The sequence below is a fragment of the Monodon monoceros genome, unplaced genomic scaffold (assembly GCF_005190385.1).
Source record: "Monodon monoceros isolate NGI ecotype Baffin Bay Population unplaced genomic scaffold, NGI_Narwhal_1 Super_Scaffold_16, whole genome shotgun sequence".
Taxonomy (NCBI): Eukaryota; Metazoa; Chordata; class Mammalia; order Artiodactyla; family Monodontidae; genus Monodon; species Monodon monoceros.
This window is the reverse complement of record NW_021703772.1, coordinates 34,970,900-34,987,121: the sequence shown is the minus strand read 5'-3', so window position 1 is coordinate 34,987,121 and position 16,222 is coordinate 34,970,900. Positions and strand designations below refer to the sequence as shown.

The following is a 16,222-nucleotide window of genomic DNA, read 5'->3' as shown; positions in this document are numbered from 1 at the left end:
GTGAAATATAATATATGAAAATACTTCATAAACTAACATAAAGCAATATTGAAACAAAAACTTATTATTTAAAAATACAAATGAAACAAATCCTTCAGTAGATTCCTACTGCCAGCCTTAGCCTCTCCACCTTATAATTAACCAGTTTTAATCAGGGCAAACCAGATTTCAACACAGATTGCCTGGAAGGGCATAGTCAATTATCTTTTTTAATATGAGCAATACCTAAATACTCTACTTACCATTCAGAATTTCTGTTGCGTCCTCTGATCCAACAACTGCACAAACCTACTTTTCCAAAGTAATGACACTGAATCACTGTTTATAAAACATGCTTTCCTTTAAAAAGATTTTTATTTTCCAGGAAGACCAATGGGTTATGATGAGTTACCAACTCTTATGCTTACAGAGTCTGGTATTAGGAAAAACGTGTCTTCATGCGAAATGAACGTAATCCCCAGGGAACCACACCCAAATAAAGTAATGTTCAAGTTACTGGAGCATTCTGAAGTTGATTTTGACTCCTGATACCCATAAGGGATGGTTTGTCCCTATCCACCTCAGCTGAACCATGGCCCAATAGTTATTCCAAAAACTCTCCTCTTATAAAAGCCAAATGTACTCAATAGACGTCCCTTAAACTACTTGATGTAAAGAAATGCAGGCTGTTGACTGAATCAACCATGATTAACCTTCAACATGTTTCCTTTCCAGACAAATGTTTATTATGTGTAAAATACACGTCTATTAGTATAAAATTTTCTTACATGAATCAGCAATTCAAAATGTTGTAGATCAAACAATACCAATAATATCCTAAACGTAAGTTCTCAAAACTCACTATGGTCTTTAATTTTCAGAAGACCTGGATTCTATGTAATAGTATTTTGCAAGGTGACTGAATATTTTATATATTCCCCAGGGGAATATCATTCATGAATCTTTAGTTTTAAATATTCACTTTTTCTAGCCAAATAAACCACTTACTTTAAAAAGGCTGCTGGTATTTGGATAGCTATCCAAAATCGGTTTAACGATTTCATACATTAACTAGACAAGAAAGCGATTTTGTGAGCTGAAATAGATAACCTATATAAACGAACAAGCTTTCAAACTACTAAAGGGCTCCGGCTCCAAGGCTTAAAAATAAGTACAGTCACAGAAAAATGTCACTTTTTACGGAAAGGTTTTTTTTATTTTGTAAAAAGTAATGTTTTGAGTATATTTACTTTACTCTTTTAAACCAGTACAAGTACAATGATAAGCACTGAGTAAAAAGTACCCTGCTTTATGAACCTATTTTTAACACACTGACGGCATATTGCTCACTGAAGATAGAAATATGTGATCCAATTATAAAACATAACATGTACGTGTAAACACATACAACTAAATAGTTGTGAAAAAATAGAAGATTAATCAAAATACTCTGTTTTAAAATATTAAATTCAAGTTATGTGGAAATTGTATGATAAAAAATCATATTGTATAATCAGAATAACTCTTTAATGGTCATTTCTGAAAAAAAAATATTAACTTTAGTTAAAAAGTTAAACTTTCTCTTCAAGGTACTTTCAAAACTTCACTACTCAAATGAAAAATAAAATATTTTAACAGTTCATTCTATGACATGTTATATAGTTCTTATTCCAAGAAATCTTCTTGCAAGGTATAACTAAATCTGCTAGGAAAAGAGTAAGAAAAGCCAATCTAGGAAAGAAAATTGTTCCATTAAGTGGAAGTCAAAGTGTGATCTCAAATTATTGTCTTTTTTCCCCCTCCCCCTCATTTCTTTTCATGCTACCTTTTGAGGCTGAGAGCGCCCTGCAGGGAGTTCACCTTGATCTACATTTTCTCTCAAATCTCCCCCCATCTGGGACATAGCACTGGGAAGCACTAAAATCACCCTCTCTATTTCACCAGACTGAAAGCTAAGCCCAAATCTCACTCCTATCCCTGGGCTGCAATGAGTAACATTAAATAAGCGCCTAAAATCTATAATTATTTCAGCAACAAAGTGGACTTGCTAGGGATGATTTTGCTCTACTGTTTTGTTGCCTTAATACCAATTAAACATTAAAAAAAAAAGCCCCACACACATTAAAAAACCTGAAATTAAAACCATCCCTAGACAAATAATTTAAACGTTGGGAAAATGAGAAGTAAAAATAGGCCCAACCACTTACAGTCTCCCTCCTCCATTCCTACTTCACACAATTCACCCTAAATAGAAAGAAACAAGTTTTCATCCCCACTGCATCGGGAAAGAGTGCCGCTTATTTGTATTAAATGGGTTGTAAGCTCGGAGAGGCAAACGGGACACGCTGAGTCCCCGTTTCCATCAATCGGTCTGGCCCTGCCCGTTCTCAGTCCGCGCGCCCAGGGCGCTGGGGGCGTCGGGGTTCGGCTCTGGGGGCCCCGCCGGCCTGGCCGCGGTGCAGGCGGGCGTTGAAGGCCCCGTAGCGCACAAGGGAGTCCGCTTCAGTTTTATCACTCGGTGCGGGGTGGCCTTTTTGTCGGAGAGCAGAACCTTAGCTGGAGGTGGGCGCGTGGCCCCGTTCTCAGCACCCCCGGTCTCGTGGGCAGCCTGGGGATGCCCGGGCAGGCCTGTGCCCACCGTGGACGGGGCTTTCAACGGTGCACAGCGCTGAGCTGCCCTTCCTCCTGCAGCCGGGTTCACGGATGCCCGGGACCAGGGCTGCGGTACACTGGCCGGAGGCACCCTCACGGAAGCCGAGTTCTTGACTTTAATTTGGGTGCTGGTGGAAGGCCCCAAAAATCGTACTGGCTTAGGACCAGTCTTACAGTTCACGCCTCCTTCTTCCTCTTCATTGGGCGCTATCAGTCGCCTGTAAATAGAGAAGCAGGTTCTTGTCAAACAGCTGGTCCTGTGTAAACCAGCAGTTACAGGTTATGTAACTAATGAAAACGTCTCCAAAGTCTACCTTCAGGGTGAATAAAAAGGTTTTCGTCAAGAATTTGAGCCAAGAGGTATCAACCTACTTAATCTCTCATCTCCCACCAAAGTCAATAAGTAAATTAGCAAGTTTACAAAAGATTGTTTCAACTGGAATACACTCTTTCAAACTCACACATAATGTTAATACCAGCAAGTTAAAATTTGGAGCGTTACACTGGAATTACACAGCACATTACTCAGTTCTCACAAATTCTGATGTGATCCAGAGGATAACCAGGAGTATCTCAAGTTGTTTTTCCCAGAATAGCAGTTTCAAGAGATTTACTGAGGAAAAAAGGGTTTCACAAATAAACTTGAGAAATGCTACTGCATATTTTATTCTCCTCCTAAAGCTTTAAACTCTATATTAACAAATTAAACATTCTATACTAAAGACACCTGTTGAGCTTTGTTGAATCCATATTTCCCAATCATTCTGTAATGCACCCTTTGGCACCCAGTAAAATTATCATGCTATGGAACACATTTTGGGAACTGCTAGAATAGTCGAACTCATGGTATAGTTAGACGGTTTTTGAATTCGAGAAGTATTGGACAAACCGTCAAAGATTCCTCAGCTGAGCTGCCATTCACTATAAAAAGCCTGAAGTGGAAACACTGTTTTACCTTATTTAATTTATTTTTTATTCATTTTGTTTAAACTAAAACAAACAAACAAAAAACAGTTCACCCATTTCTCCCACTGCCCGCCCCCCCCACCTCTGGCAACTACCAATCAGTTCCCTGTTTTTTTGCTTTGGATTTTGTTTGTTTGTTTGTTGTTTGTTTGTTTTTAAGATTCCACATAAAAGACAGCTCATATGGTATTTGTCTTTCTCTGTCTGACTTATTTCACTTAGCATAATATCCTCAAGGTCCATTTGTTGCAAATATATATATATATATATATATACACACATACCACAATTTCTTTATACCATCATCCATCAATGGACACTTAGGTTGTTTTTATATCTTGGCTATTGTAAATAATGCTTTAATGAACATGGGGGTACATATATCTTTATGAGTTAGTGTTTTTGCTTTCTTTGGATAGACACCCAGATGTAGAATTGCTGGATCATATGTTAGTCCTACTTAGAATTTTTTGAAGAACTTTCACATTATTTTCCATAGTGGCTGCACCAATTTACATTCCCACTAACAGTGCACAATGGTTCCTTTTTTTCCACATCCTTGCCAACATTTATTTCCTGTCTTTTTGATGACAGCCATTCTAACAAGCATGAGGTGATATCTCATTGTGGTTTTGATTTGCATTTCCCTGATGATTAATGATGTTGAGCATCTTTTCATGTACCCATTGGTCATCTATATGTCTTCTTTGGAAAAATGTTTATTCAGATCTTCTGTCTATTTTTGAATCAGATTGTTTGTTTTTCTGCTATTGAGCTGTATGAGTTCTTTATATATTTTGGATATTAGCCCCTTATCAGATATGATTTGCAAATATTTTCTACCATCCAGTAGTTTGCCTTTTCATTTTGTTGATGGTTTCCTTTGCTGTGCAGAAGCTTTTTTAGTTTGATGTAGTCCCACTTGTTTATTTTTACTTCTGTTGCTTTTCATGTCAGATTAAAAGATCATCACTAAGACCTACGTCAAGGAGCTTACCACCTATTTTTTCTTCTAGGAGTTTTATGGTTTACATTCAAGTCTTTAATCCATTTTGAGTTAATTTTTGTGTAGTATGGTGTAAGATAGTGGTCCAGTTTCATTCTTTTGCACGTGGATATCCAATTTTCCCAACACCGTTTATTGAAGACACCTTTCCCCATTGTATATTTGTGGCTCCTTTGTTGTAAATCAGTTGGCCTATATATATGGGTTTATTTCTGGTCTCTCTCTTCTGTTCCACTGATCTGTGTGTCTGTTTTTATGCCAATACCATACCATTTAAATTATTATAGCTTTGTAATATAGTTTGAAATCAGGGAGCATGATGCCTTCAGCTTTGTTCTTCTTTCTCAAGATTGCTTTGGTTATTTAGGGTCTTTTGTGGTCCCATACATATTTTAGGATTGTTCTTCCTACTTCTGTGAACAACATCATTGGAATTTTGATAGTGATTGCACTGAATCTGTATATTGCTTTGGGGAATACAGGCATTTTAATAATATTAATTCTTCCAATTCATGGATAGGGACTATCTTTCCATTTATTTGTGTCTTCTTCAATTGCATTCATTAACGTCTTACAGTTTTCAACATACAGGTTTTTTATTATCTCCTTGGTTAAATTCATTCCTAGGCATTTTATTCTTCTTGATGCAACCATAAACTGGATTTTCTTAATTTCTCTTTCTGATAGTTCATTATTACCATATAGAAATGCAACAGATTTTTGGGTATTGATTTTGTTTATTAGTTCTAACAGTTTTTTGATGGAGTATTTAGGGTTTTCTATATATAATATCATGTCATCTGCAAACAGTGACAGTTTTACTTCTTCCTTTCCAATATGGACATTTTAAATTTACTTTTCTTGCCTAATTGCTCTGGCTGGGACTTCCAATACTATGTTTAGTAAAAGTAGTGAGAGTGGGGGTCCTTATCTTGTTCCTGATCTTAGAGGAAGTGCTTTGAGCTTCTCACCACTGAGTATGTTTGCTGTAGGCTTGTCATATAAGGCTTTATTACATTGAGGTACATCCTCATTATACCTGCTCTGTTGAGAATTTTTATCATAAATGGATGCTGAATTTTGTCAAATACCTTTTCTGCATCTATTGAGATGATTATATGATTTTTGATATGATATAAAAACCATTTGATAGATTGTTTCCAGTTCAAGATGACAACATAGGAAGATACTGAACTCACCTCCAATGGACACACTGAGTTTACAGTTATATATGGAACAATTTCCTCTTAAATAAAACCTAAAGGCCAGCTGAGTGACAACTACATATTGGGCAACTGAGAAGAAAACAACATTGAAGCAGGTAGGAGAAGCTGGAACACAATCTTGCCATAAACCCGTCCCCCAATGCAGTAATCCGCAACCAGGAAGAAAGTCAAAACCTGCATCTTCTCCCTAAGGAGGGAAAGATTCAAACCCCATATCGGGCTCCCCAGTTTTTAAGACATGCACTTGAGAGATGAGCCCCCAAAATATTTAACTTTGAAAATCAACAGCGTTCAAGTCCCGAGGCCCACAAGACTATAGCAATCTGATAAGCAGCTCTTCAAGGGTCCACATGCTCAGATTCACCCACCCCAGGGCCCAGTTCAAAAGCGGCCAATTGCACCCAGACTTAAATAGTAAAGTAGCTCACCTGCTGATAGAAAAGTGCTGGCCTGAGGGGCAGGCGTCTAATTTAACACACACATCTAGAAGCCTGCTGGAACACTCTCTGGGAATAAAGACTAGCAGGTACCATCTTCATGCTCTCCCTTTGCTGTGCTCCAGAGCACCAGTATTTCCTGGAAGAGAGCTTTTACACTCATCTGGAACCCTCACTTTTTATGGCTCTTAGCCAGGGGACAACTCCTGATTGCCTGGCTCTGGAGGCCAGTGGAGCTTGCATTCCTGGTCCCATGGGACTGTAACAATTGGTGTTAACCCAGAAAGGAGCTCACAGCCTTGTCTGGTACCCCAATTTTTGCAAATGCTGCCAAGAGACACCTCTACATTGCATGGCTCTGGTGGCCAGTAGGGCTTATGCTTGTGGGTCCCACAGGACTGTAACCAATGGAGAAAGAGTTCTTAAACAGCTACCACCCCAGCACACAACAAGAGGCAACAGATCCAGGAGCTCAGTCTTTCCGTGAAGGAGGTCTGTTAGCTGATCATCATGACTGCAGCCTGAGGGGCAGACTTCTAATTAAACACGCATCTAGGAGCTGACTATAATCTTTCCCAGAGACCTCATAGGGTGGGTGCTATCTTTGCACCCACCTTCTGCCACACTCCAAAGTGCCAGTGTCTCCTGAAGGGGAAATTTACATGCAGCTGGTGCCCTGGTTTTTGTATTTGCCACCCACAGCATGCCCCTTGATCCCTTGATCCCCTGGCTCTCATGGCTGGTGGGTCTTGCATTCCTGAGTCCCATGGGACTGTGGCAATCAGAGAGATGGTTCCTGGCGGGCTAACATCTACAGGACAATGCACAGACAACAGACTGAGGAACATCCCCCAGTCTTTCTGCAAAGAAGGCCTCTTTGCCTGTCCTAGTGCTTCGGCCTGAGGGGCAGGCCTCAGGTTTGGCACACGTGTATTGCCAAACAGAGCTGCTCTCAAGGAACATAAGCTGTGAATGCCATCTTGGTGCTCTCTCTCTCTGCCTTGCTCCAGCTCCTCAGAATCTTTCTGAAAAGAGCTTACACACTCAGCTGGAGCCCCGATTTTTGCAGCTGCCACCAAGGGGACACCTTCAGAATGCCTGGCTCTGTTGGCCAGCAGAGCTTACACTTGCAGTCCCACAGGTCTGTATATATTTGTAAAGCTCTAAAAGCTGCTGCCTGATGGTCTGGCTTCCAAGCAGCCTCAATCTAGGTGATGAGATCCTCCCCTTTGGGACACTGACAGGTCTTGGTTCATCCTCAACTACTGGGAGCTATTAAAAATATAATAGGCTGCCTGGACAATCGCAAAGGTTTGAGAGTCAACTAAGAGCTGGGGCAGGGCCAAACAATAAGGTTCATCCTCTGCACAAGGCTACTCGTTCAAAACTGAGTGAGGCGGTTGTTTCATCTACTGTATAGAAACCAACACAGAGAGTCAAGTAAAATGAAGAAACTGAGGAATATGTTCCAAATGAAAGAACAAGATAAAACCTCAGGAAAAAACCTTAATTAAACATAGATAAGTAATTTAGCTGAGAAGGAGTTCAATAATGGTCATAAAAATGCTCACCAAACTGGGGAGAAGAATGAATGAACACAGTGAGAACTTCAACAAAGAGATGAAAAATATAAGAAAGTACCAAATAGAAGTCACAGAGCTGTAGAATACAATAACTGAACTGATAAACACACTAGAGGGGTTCAACAGCAGACCAGATGAAGCAGAAGAAAGGATCAGTCAACTCAGTCAGGGCAGTGGAATTCACCCAATAAAAGCAGGAATAAAGAAAAAGAATGGAAAAAAAGTGAAGATAATTGAAGGGACTTACGGGACAACATCAAATGGACTAACATTCACATTATAGGGCTCCCAGAAGAAGAGAGAGAGAAAGGAGAAGAAATCTTATTTGAAAAAATAATAGCTGAAAACTATATAGCTGAGAAAGGAAAGAGACATCCAGATCCAGGAAGTCCAGAGAATTCCAAACAAGATGAACTCAAAGAGACCCACACTAAGACACATTATAATTAAAATGTCAAAAGTGAAAGACAAGGAGAAAATCTTAAAAACAGCAAGAGAAAAATAACTTGTTATATAAAAAGGAACCCCCATAAGACCATCAGGAGATTTTCAGCAGAAATTTTGCAAGCCAGAAAGGAGTGGCATGATATATTCAAAGTAGTAAAAGAAAAAAATCCAACCAAGAATACTCTACCCAGCAAAATTACCATTCAGAATTGAAGGAATAATGAAGAGTTTTCCAGACAAACAAAAGCTAAAGGAGTTCATCACCACTAAACTGGCCTTAAAAGAAGTGTTAAAGGGACTTCTTTAAGCTGAAAAGAAAGGGCACTAATTAGTAACAACACATATTAAAGAATAAATCTCACTGGAAAGGTAAATATATAGTAAAGGTAGTATATTAATCACTATAAAGTTAGTATAAAGGTTAAAAGAAAAAAGTAGTAAAAATAACTATGATTACAATAATTAGTTATGGAATACACAAAATAAAAAGATGTAAAATATGACACCAAAAACCTAAAACGTGGCAGGGGATAGTATAATGTTGAGCTTTACAATGGAATCAAACTTAAGTTGTTATCAACTTAAAACAGGCCGTTATAGATATAAGTTGTTATATGTAAGCCTCATGGTAACCACAAAGCAAAAACTTATAGTAAATACACAAAAGATAAAGAGAAAGGAATATAATCATACCACTAAAGAAAGTCATCAAACCATAAAGGAAGAGAGCATGAGAAGAAAGGAACAGAGACGAACTACAAAAACAATCAGAAAACAATCAACAGAATGGACATAAGTACATACCTATCAATAATTACTTTAAATGCAAATGGATTAAATTCACAGAGTGGCTGAATAGATCAAAAAATAAGACCCATCTATATGCTGCCCACAAAAGACTCACTTAAGTGTAAGGACACACACAGACTGAAAGTGAGGGGATGGGAAAAGATATTCCATGCAAACCAAAAGAAACCAAAAGAAATCTGGAGTAGCTATACTTATATAAGATAAAATAGACTTTAAAACAAAGACTGTAATAAGAGACAAAAAAGGGTATTACATAATCTTAAAAAGGTCAATCCAACAAGAGGATATAACATTTGTAAATATTAATGCACCCAAAATAGGAGCACCTAAAAAATAAGGCAAATATTAACAGAACTAAAGGAAGAAACAGAGAGCCATACGATAATAGTAGGAAACTTCAATACCCCACTTACATCAATGGATAGATCCTATAGATAGAAAATCAATAAGGAAACATTGGCCTTAAATGACATGTTAGGCCAGATGGACTTAACAGATATTTACAGAACATTCTATCCAAAAATAACATAGTACACAATCTTCTCAGGTGCACATGGAACATTTTCCATGATAGATCATGTGTTAGGCCACAATACGAGTCTCAGTAAGTTTAAGACAACTGAAATCATATCAAACTCCTTTTCTGACCACAATGGTATGAAACTAGAAATTAATTACACAAAGAAAACTGGAAAATTCACAAATACATAGAGATTAAACAAGTTACTGAACAACCAATGGGTCAAAGAAGAAATCAAAAGAGAAATCAAAAAATACCTTGAGACAAATAAAAATGGAAATGTAACATACCAAAGTTTGTGGGATGCAGTGAAAGCAGTTCTAAGAGAGTTCATAGCAATGTTTACCTCAAGAAATAGGATAAATCTCAAATAAACAACCTAACTTTACACCTCAAGGAACTAGAAAAAGATCAAACAAAGGTTAGCAGAAGGAAGGAAATAACAAAGATTAGAATAGAAATGAATGAAATAGAGACTAAAAAGACAATAGGAAAGATCAATAAAACTAACAACTGATTTTCTGAAAAGATAAACAAAACTGACAAACCTTTAGCTAGATTCACCAAGAAAAAAAGAGATAACTCAAAATCAGAAATGAAAGAGGAGATGTTGAAACTGATACCATAGACATACAAAGGATAGTAAGAGGCTACTATGAACAATTATATGCCAACATATAGATTGGACAACCTAGATTGGACAACCTAGAAGAAATGAATTAATTCCTAAAAACATACAACCTACCAAGACTAAATCATGATGAAATAGAAAATCTGAACAGACCAATGACTACTAAGGAGATTGAAATCTCCTAACAAACAAAAGTTCAGGACCAGACAGCTTCACTGGTGAATTCTACCAAACCAACTCTTCAAAGAATTAATACCAGTCCCTCTCAAACACTTCCAAAAAATAAAAGAGGAGGGAACTCTCAAATTCATTAAGGCCAGTAGTACCCTGATACCAAAACCAGACAAGGATGCCACAAGAAAATTACACACCAATATCCCTGATGAACATAAATGCAAAAAATCCTCAAAAAAAATACTAGCAAACTGAATTCAACAATACATTAAAAGGAACACACATGATGATTTACTCCAGGGATGCAAGGATGGTTCAACATCCACAAATCAGTCAATATGATACACTATACCAACAAAATGAAGGAAAAAAGTCACATGGAACATTATTTTAAATGACCTTAAAACTGTCAAACTGTCAAGCAACCACTGTCAAAAGCCTGCCTGCTCCTTCCACTGCTTCCATCAGTTTCACTTCATGAAGATCCCCTTCTGAACATGTGTAATGGCAATCCTCCAAGTCTTCTCCCTCTGACTCAGCACTGTTGTGTTTTCAGAGGCAAATATAAGATACTGAACTCTGATTTTTGGAAATGGGATCATAATAGCATAGTGATTTGAAATATAATATATTCAACCTCAAAACTCTACTGAACATAACTAAAATTTTGTAGGTGAGAAATGGTTCTTTGGGACCTCACAAGTGCTTCCAAGTCATCGTTACCTGGTCCATGAATCAAAAATGATACTTAATAAAATCCCAGAGGAAAAAGACAACTAACACAGAGGAGAGTTTCCATAAAACCATTTCTGCTTGCTTTATATTTTGTACACATCTTCCACTGGACTCTAGTCCAAGGTTGCTCCACCTGAGCACTATTGCCATTTGGGATTCAACAATTCTTTGTCATGGGGGGCTGCCCTCTGCATTCTAGGACGTTTAGAAGCAACCCTGGCCTCTACCCTCTGGATGCCAGCAACAACCCCCACCTGACAGTGTCTCCAAACGTTACCAAATATATCCCCTGGGGAACAAAACTGCCCCCAATGGAGAACTACTGCTCTGGACCCAAATAATATTTGCTAACTATAAGTTCAAACACCAAAATAAATGATAATAAAATGAGAGCCTTTAAGCAAAAAGATCTGTTTTAACATATGATTTACTATTAAAAACTGAATAAAATTCTCTGCACCTCTGTGAAAGGTCCAGAGGGCAAAAGTAAGAAAGCAGTCTGAAATTTCATACGGGCCCTGAATCAAATTCTAGAATAGATGATCAAGAAATCAGAATGTCTGAAAGTCATGAATACTACCCAGACAATGAAAATGAAATATAATTTTAAATGTATTTAAACCACAGTGAAAGACACAGATGTGGAGTGAATTCAGTGCTAATGATTTCATAGAACACAAGATAATACTACTAAATAAAAATGTTATTTGTGGTAACAGGAAGGAGAAAGGGATTCAGAATAAATCACAGGAAATTTCAAATATTAAGTCTAATAAATTTCTTGACTATTGCCAGTAAAATCTGGGATTTCACTTTAGTGGGGAAAAATACTTACCACAGCATTCTCACTGTGTCCAGTAGTATTTTTAAAATCATACTCTCCCAAAAAGTATATACCATATAACTCAGTTTTAAAGAATTACTTCCACCTTTTACATAGTTCTGGTAACTTTGCATTTAATTTTTTTTTTATTTTGGCCACGCCACACGGCTTGTGGGATTTTAGTTCCCCGACCAGGGATTGAACCCGGGCCCTCGACAGTGAGAGAGCAGAGTCCTAACCACTGACTGCCAGGGTATTCCCTCAATATTTACATTTTGGGGCTTCCCTGGTGATGCAGTGATTGAGAATCCACCTGCCAATACAGGGGACACAGGTTCGAGCCCTGGTCCGGGAAGATCCCACATGCCGTGGAGCAACTAGGCCCGTGCACCACAACAACTAAGCCTGCGCTCTAGAGCCCGCGAGCCACAACTACCGAGCCTGTGTGCCACAACTACTGAAGCCTGCACGACTAGAGCCCGTGCTCCGCAACAAGAGAAGCCACCGCAGAGAAGCCTGTGCACCACAACGAAGAGTGGCCCCCGCTCACTGCAACTAGAGAAAGCCCACACTCAGCAACGAAGACCCAATGCAGCCAAAAATAAATAAATAAAGATTTATACTTTGATGGTAAGGCAGAATATTCACCTAGGTGATTTAATAAGCTCAATGAGGTCAAGAACCATTATTCACTCCCCCAGTAGAGGCAGTAAAAATATAGGTCATACATTAATTTTTTTAAAAAATCAACAAAGAACAGATAACCTCTTTCGAATTGGGGCCATGTGACGCAGGCTTCCATGTAAAGGCCGCTCTTCCAGAGTCCAACATTCTATCAGTTCATGAGGCACCCGCCAGTAGCTAACACCTGGAAGATAAAAAGACAATTTAGAGAACCACTGTCCACTGCCAAAGGCTCAGCAACACTTTTGTATAAGACCGGCCAGAAAAAGTTTAAGGTTCATGACTCCCATTTGATGAAGAGAAGTATAAGCAGGAAGTGCTCCCAAGAAGAGCCAGGGCAATAGTGGCATAGCTCATGACCCGGGTCCAGAAAGAGCTGGCTACCAGCCGCCCCAGCTCTGCCACTGATAACCAGAGGTCTTTATACAGACCTTAGGCAACTGAGTGTATGCTGGTTAAGGGCACAGGCACTGGAGCCAAAACTGCCTGGGTCTGGATCCCATTTCTGTCATTCACTAATCATATCACCTCGGGAAAATTTTCTCATCTGTGAAATGATGACAATAATAGTACATACCTTGCTGCGATAATTAAATGAGAAAATAAAAACAAAATGCCTAGAACAGGGCCTGGCACAGACTTAGCACTCAAGAGATGTTAGGTGCCTTTATTATAAGTCATAGTGTTGGTAGTAATGTGAAAGGATTGGACAGTAGGGGTTCTAACACGTGCCCTGTCTACCTCACTAGGTTGCTGCAATCGTCAAATCAGATAAATTTTGTGAACCACTCTGTAAGAGGCAACCACTATATGAATATGAGGTATCAATACCTTATAGGCATCTTTTCAAACAAGAATAATCTGTGTTAACGTGGCAGGCCAAGATTCCAGTCAAATTCACTTAATTTTTAAATCTGATACGTTTCTTTGTTTAAATTTATTCTATTGAAGTATAGTTGATTTACAATGTTGTGTTAATTTCTGCTGTATAGCAAAGTGATTCAGTTATACATACATATGTGTATGTGTATATATATATTTTTTCATATTCTTTTGCATTATGGTTTATCACAGGGTATTGAATACAGTTCCCTGTGCTATACAATAGGACCTTGTTGTTTATCCATTCTATATATAATAGTTTGATATGTTTCTGATTGAAAGCTGAAAATGTATTCCTTTTTTTAAAAAATTTATTTATTTTTGGCTGTGTTGGGTCTTCATTGCTGCGCGCGGGCTTTCTGTGGTTGCAGCGAGCGGGGGCTGCTCTTCGTTGTGCTGCACGGGCTTCTCAGTGCGGTGGCTTCTCTTGTTGTGGAGCATGGGCTCTAGGCGCGCGGGCTGCAGTAGCTGTGGCACGCGGGCTCAGTAGTTGTGGCTTGTGGGCTCAGTAGTTGTGGCACGTGGGCTCAGTAGTTGTGGCTCGCGGGCTTTAGAGCACAGGCTCAGTAGTTGTGGCGCACAGGCTTAGCTGCTCCGTGGCATGTGGGATCTTCCCGGACAAGGGAACGAACCTGTGTCCCCTGAATTGGCAGGCGGATGCTTAACCACTGCGCCACCAGGGAAGTCCCTGAAAATGTATTCTTATGAAGCTTAAAAACCTTACGCTAAGTGAAAGAAGCCAGACACAAAAGGTTATATATTGTATGATTCCATTTATATAAATATCCAGAATACACAAATCCACTGAGACAGAGAGCAGACTGGTAGTTGCCAGGGGCTGAGGGGAGAGGGGAATGCAGAGTAACTGCTTAATGGATACTGGGTTTCCTTTTGTGGTGACAGAAGTGTTTTGGAACTAAATAGAGGTGCTGGTTACACACACTGTTAATGTAGCAAATGTCACTGAAATGTATACTGTAATTAATTCTATGCTGTGTGAATTTTACCTCATTTTTTAAAAAAAGAACCATAAAAATTATACATAGACACATTAAAAAAGGCTTAAAGAATGATGCTGAATAAAAACTGCTTGGTATTAAAAACAACAGTAACCTTTAAGTCCGAAGAAGGAATCTGGTATCTTCTTTTTTAATCACTAAATGGCTAGTAATAACAAACAACTTAGCAAGCTGGGCACATAAATTATTATATATAATAGACATGTCCAAATACTCGAAGTCTATGGACCTCATTTTAAGACAACAACTTTCTAGAACTGCTTGATCATACTCCCAAACCTACTTATGCTACAAAACCATCACCAAATCTCATCCATTAAGTTTTTATTTTTAAGTCAAGTTTATTGAGATATAATTTACATAAAATAAAATTCATTCTTTTTAAGTACACTGAGTTTTGACAGATGTATACAGTCATGTAACTATGGCCACAATCAAGATACAGAACATTTCTATCATCCCCAAAAAGTTCCCTCCTACCTTTCCACAGTTGATGCCCTGCCCTCCATTCCTTAGTTTTGCCTTTTCCAAAGTATCATATAAATGGAATCATACACCACATAGCCTTTTGTGTCTGGCTTCTTTACCATGATGCTTTGAAGATTCATCCATTTTGATGTATGTATCAATAATCATCTCTTTTTATTTCTGAGTATTCCTTTAAATGGATATACTGCGGGCTTCCCTGGTGGCGCAGTGGTTGGGAGTCCGCCTGCCAATGCAGGGGACACGGGTTCGTGCCCTGGTCCAGGAAGATCCCACATGCCACAGAGCGGCTGGGCCCGTGAGCCATGGCTGCTGAGCCTGAGTGTCCGGAGCCTGTGCTCCGCAACGGGAGAGGCCACAACAGTGAGAGGCCCGCGTACCGCAAAAAAAAAAAAAAAAGATATACTGCAATTTGTTTTTAAGACTTTCATTTTTTTCCTGCCTATAATTCACATTCATTGTACAAAACTTGGAAAATATAGAAAAGTATATATAAAAAAAATAAAAATCACTTCTAATCCTAAAACTAGGAATCGTGGCTCATGACATTTTGATGTATCTCATTCCAGTCTTTTTTCTATTCGTATGATATGCACATAATTGAAAACACATTATATTTAATTATGTTTTCTGCTTTTGACCATTTCTTACTTTATCATGGGCACTCATCAACGTAAAAAGTTATTCAAAATAATTTTATTTTATCATTATTATTTTTTCAGCCACGCAGCATGCAGGATCTTAGTTCCCCAACCAGGGATCGAACCCATGTTCCCTGCAGTGGATGCGTGGAGTCCTAACCAAAAGACCACCCAGGAATTCCCTCAAAATAATTTTAATAGCTATACCCATCTATAACCTGTGGATGTGCCAATGTGTATTTAACCCTGTATTATAGACATTTAGATTGCTTTTATTTTTTCCCTATTATGAATAATGTTCAGTTGAACATCTCTGTTCATAAGCCTTTGTCTGCATTTGATTTTGTCTTTAAGGTAGATTTCTAGAAGTAGAATTATTGGCTCAAAGAATATGAACAATTTTGATGCTATTGATACATACTGATAAATTATTTCCAAAAAAAGTAATATGAACTTTATTCCTCCCAAGAATTCATGAGATCTTTACTAATCTGGTATATAAAAAAATAGTTCTCATTTAA

At 38.4% G+C, this 16,222-nt stretch overlaps 1 protein-coding gene across 3 annotated transcripts in view; it reads right to left on the bottom strand.

The window, feature by feature from the left end:
• Positions 1–1,169: 1,169 nt before the first annotated feature.
• KCTD18 (potassium channel tetramerization domain containing 18) overlaps positions 1,170–16,222 on the bottom strand; it is a 29,580-nt gene continuing 14,527 nt past the window's right edge. For 2 of the 3 annotated variants that reach the window (XM_029224484.1, XM_029224485.1), the window contains exons 6-7: positions 12,755–12,857; positions 1,170–2,849 (exon numbers count right to left, since the gene is read on the bottom strand). In XM_029224484.1, coding sequence (XP_029080317.1) covers positions 2,342–2,849; positions 12,755–12,857 — 611 coding nt within the window. In that variant the 3' untranslated portion in view covers positions 1,170–2,341. The remainder of the gene's footprint in view (positions 2,850–12,754; positions 12,858–16,222) is intronic. The other variant, XM_029224486.1, reaches the window with a different exon arrangement.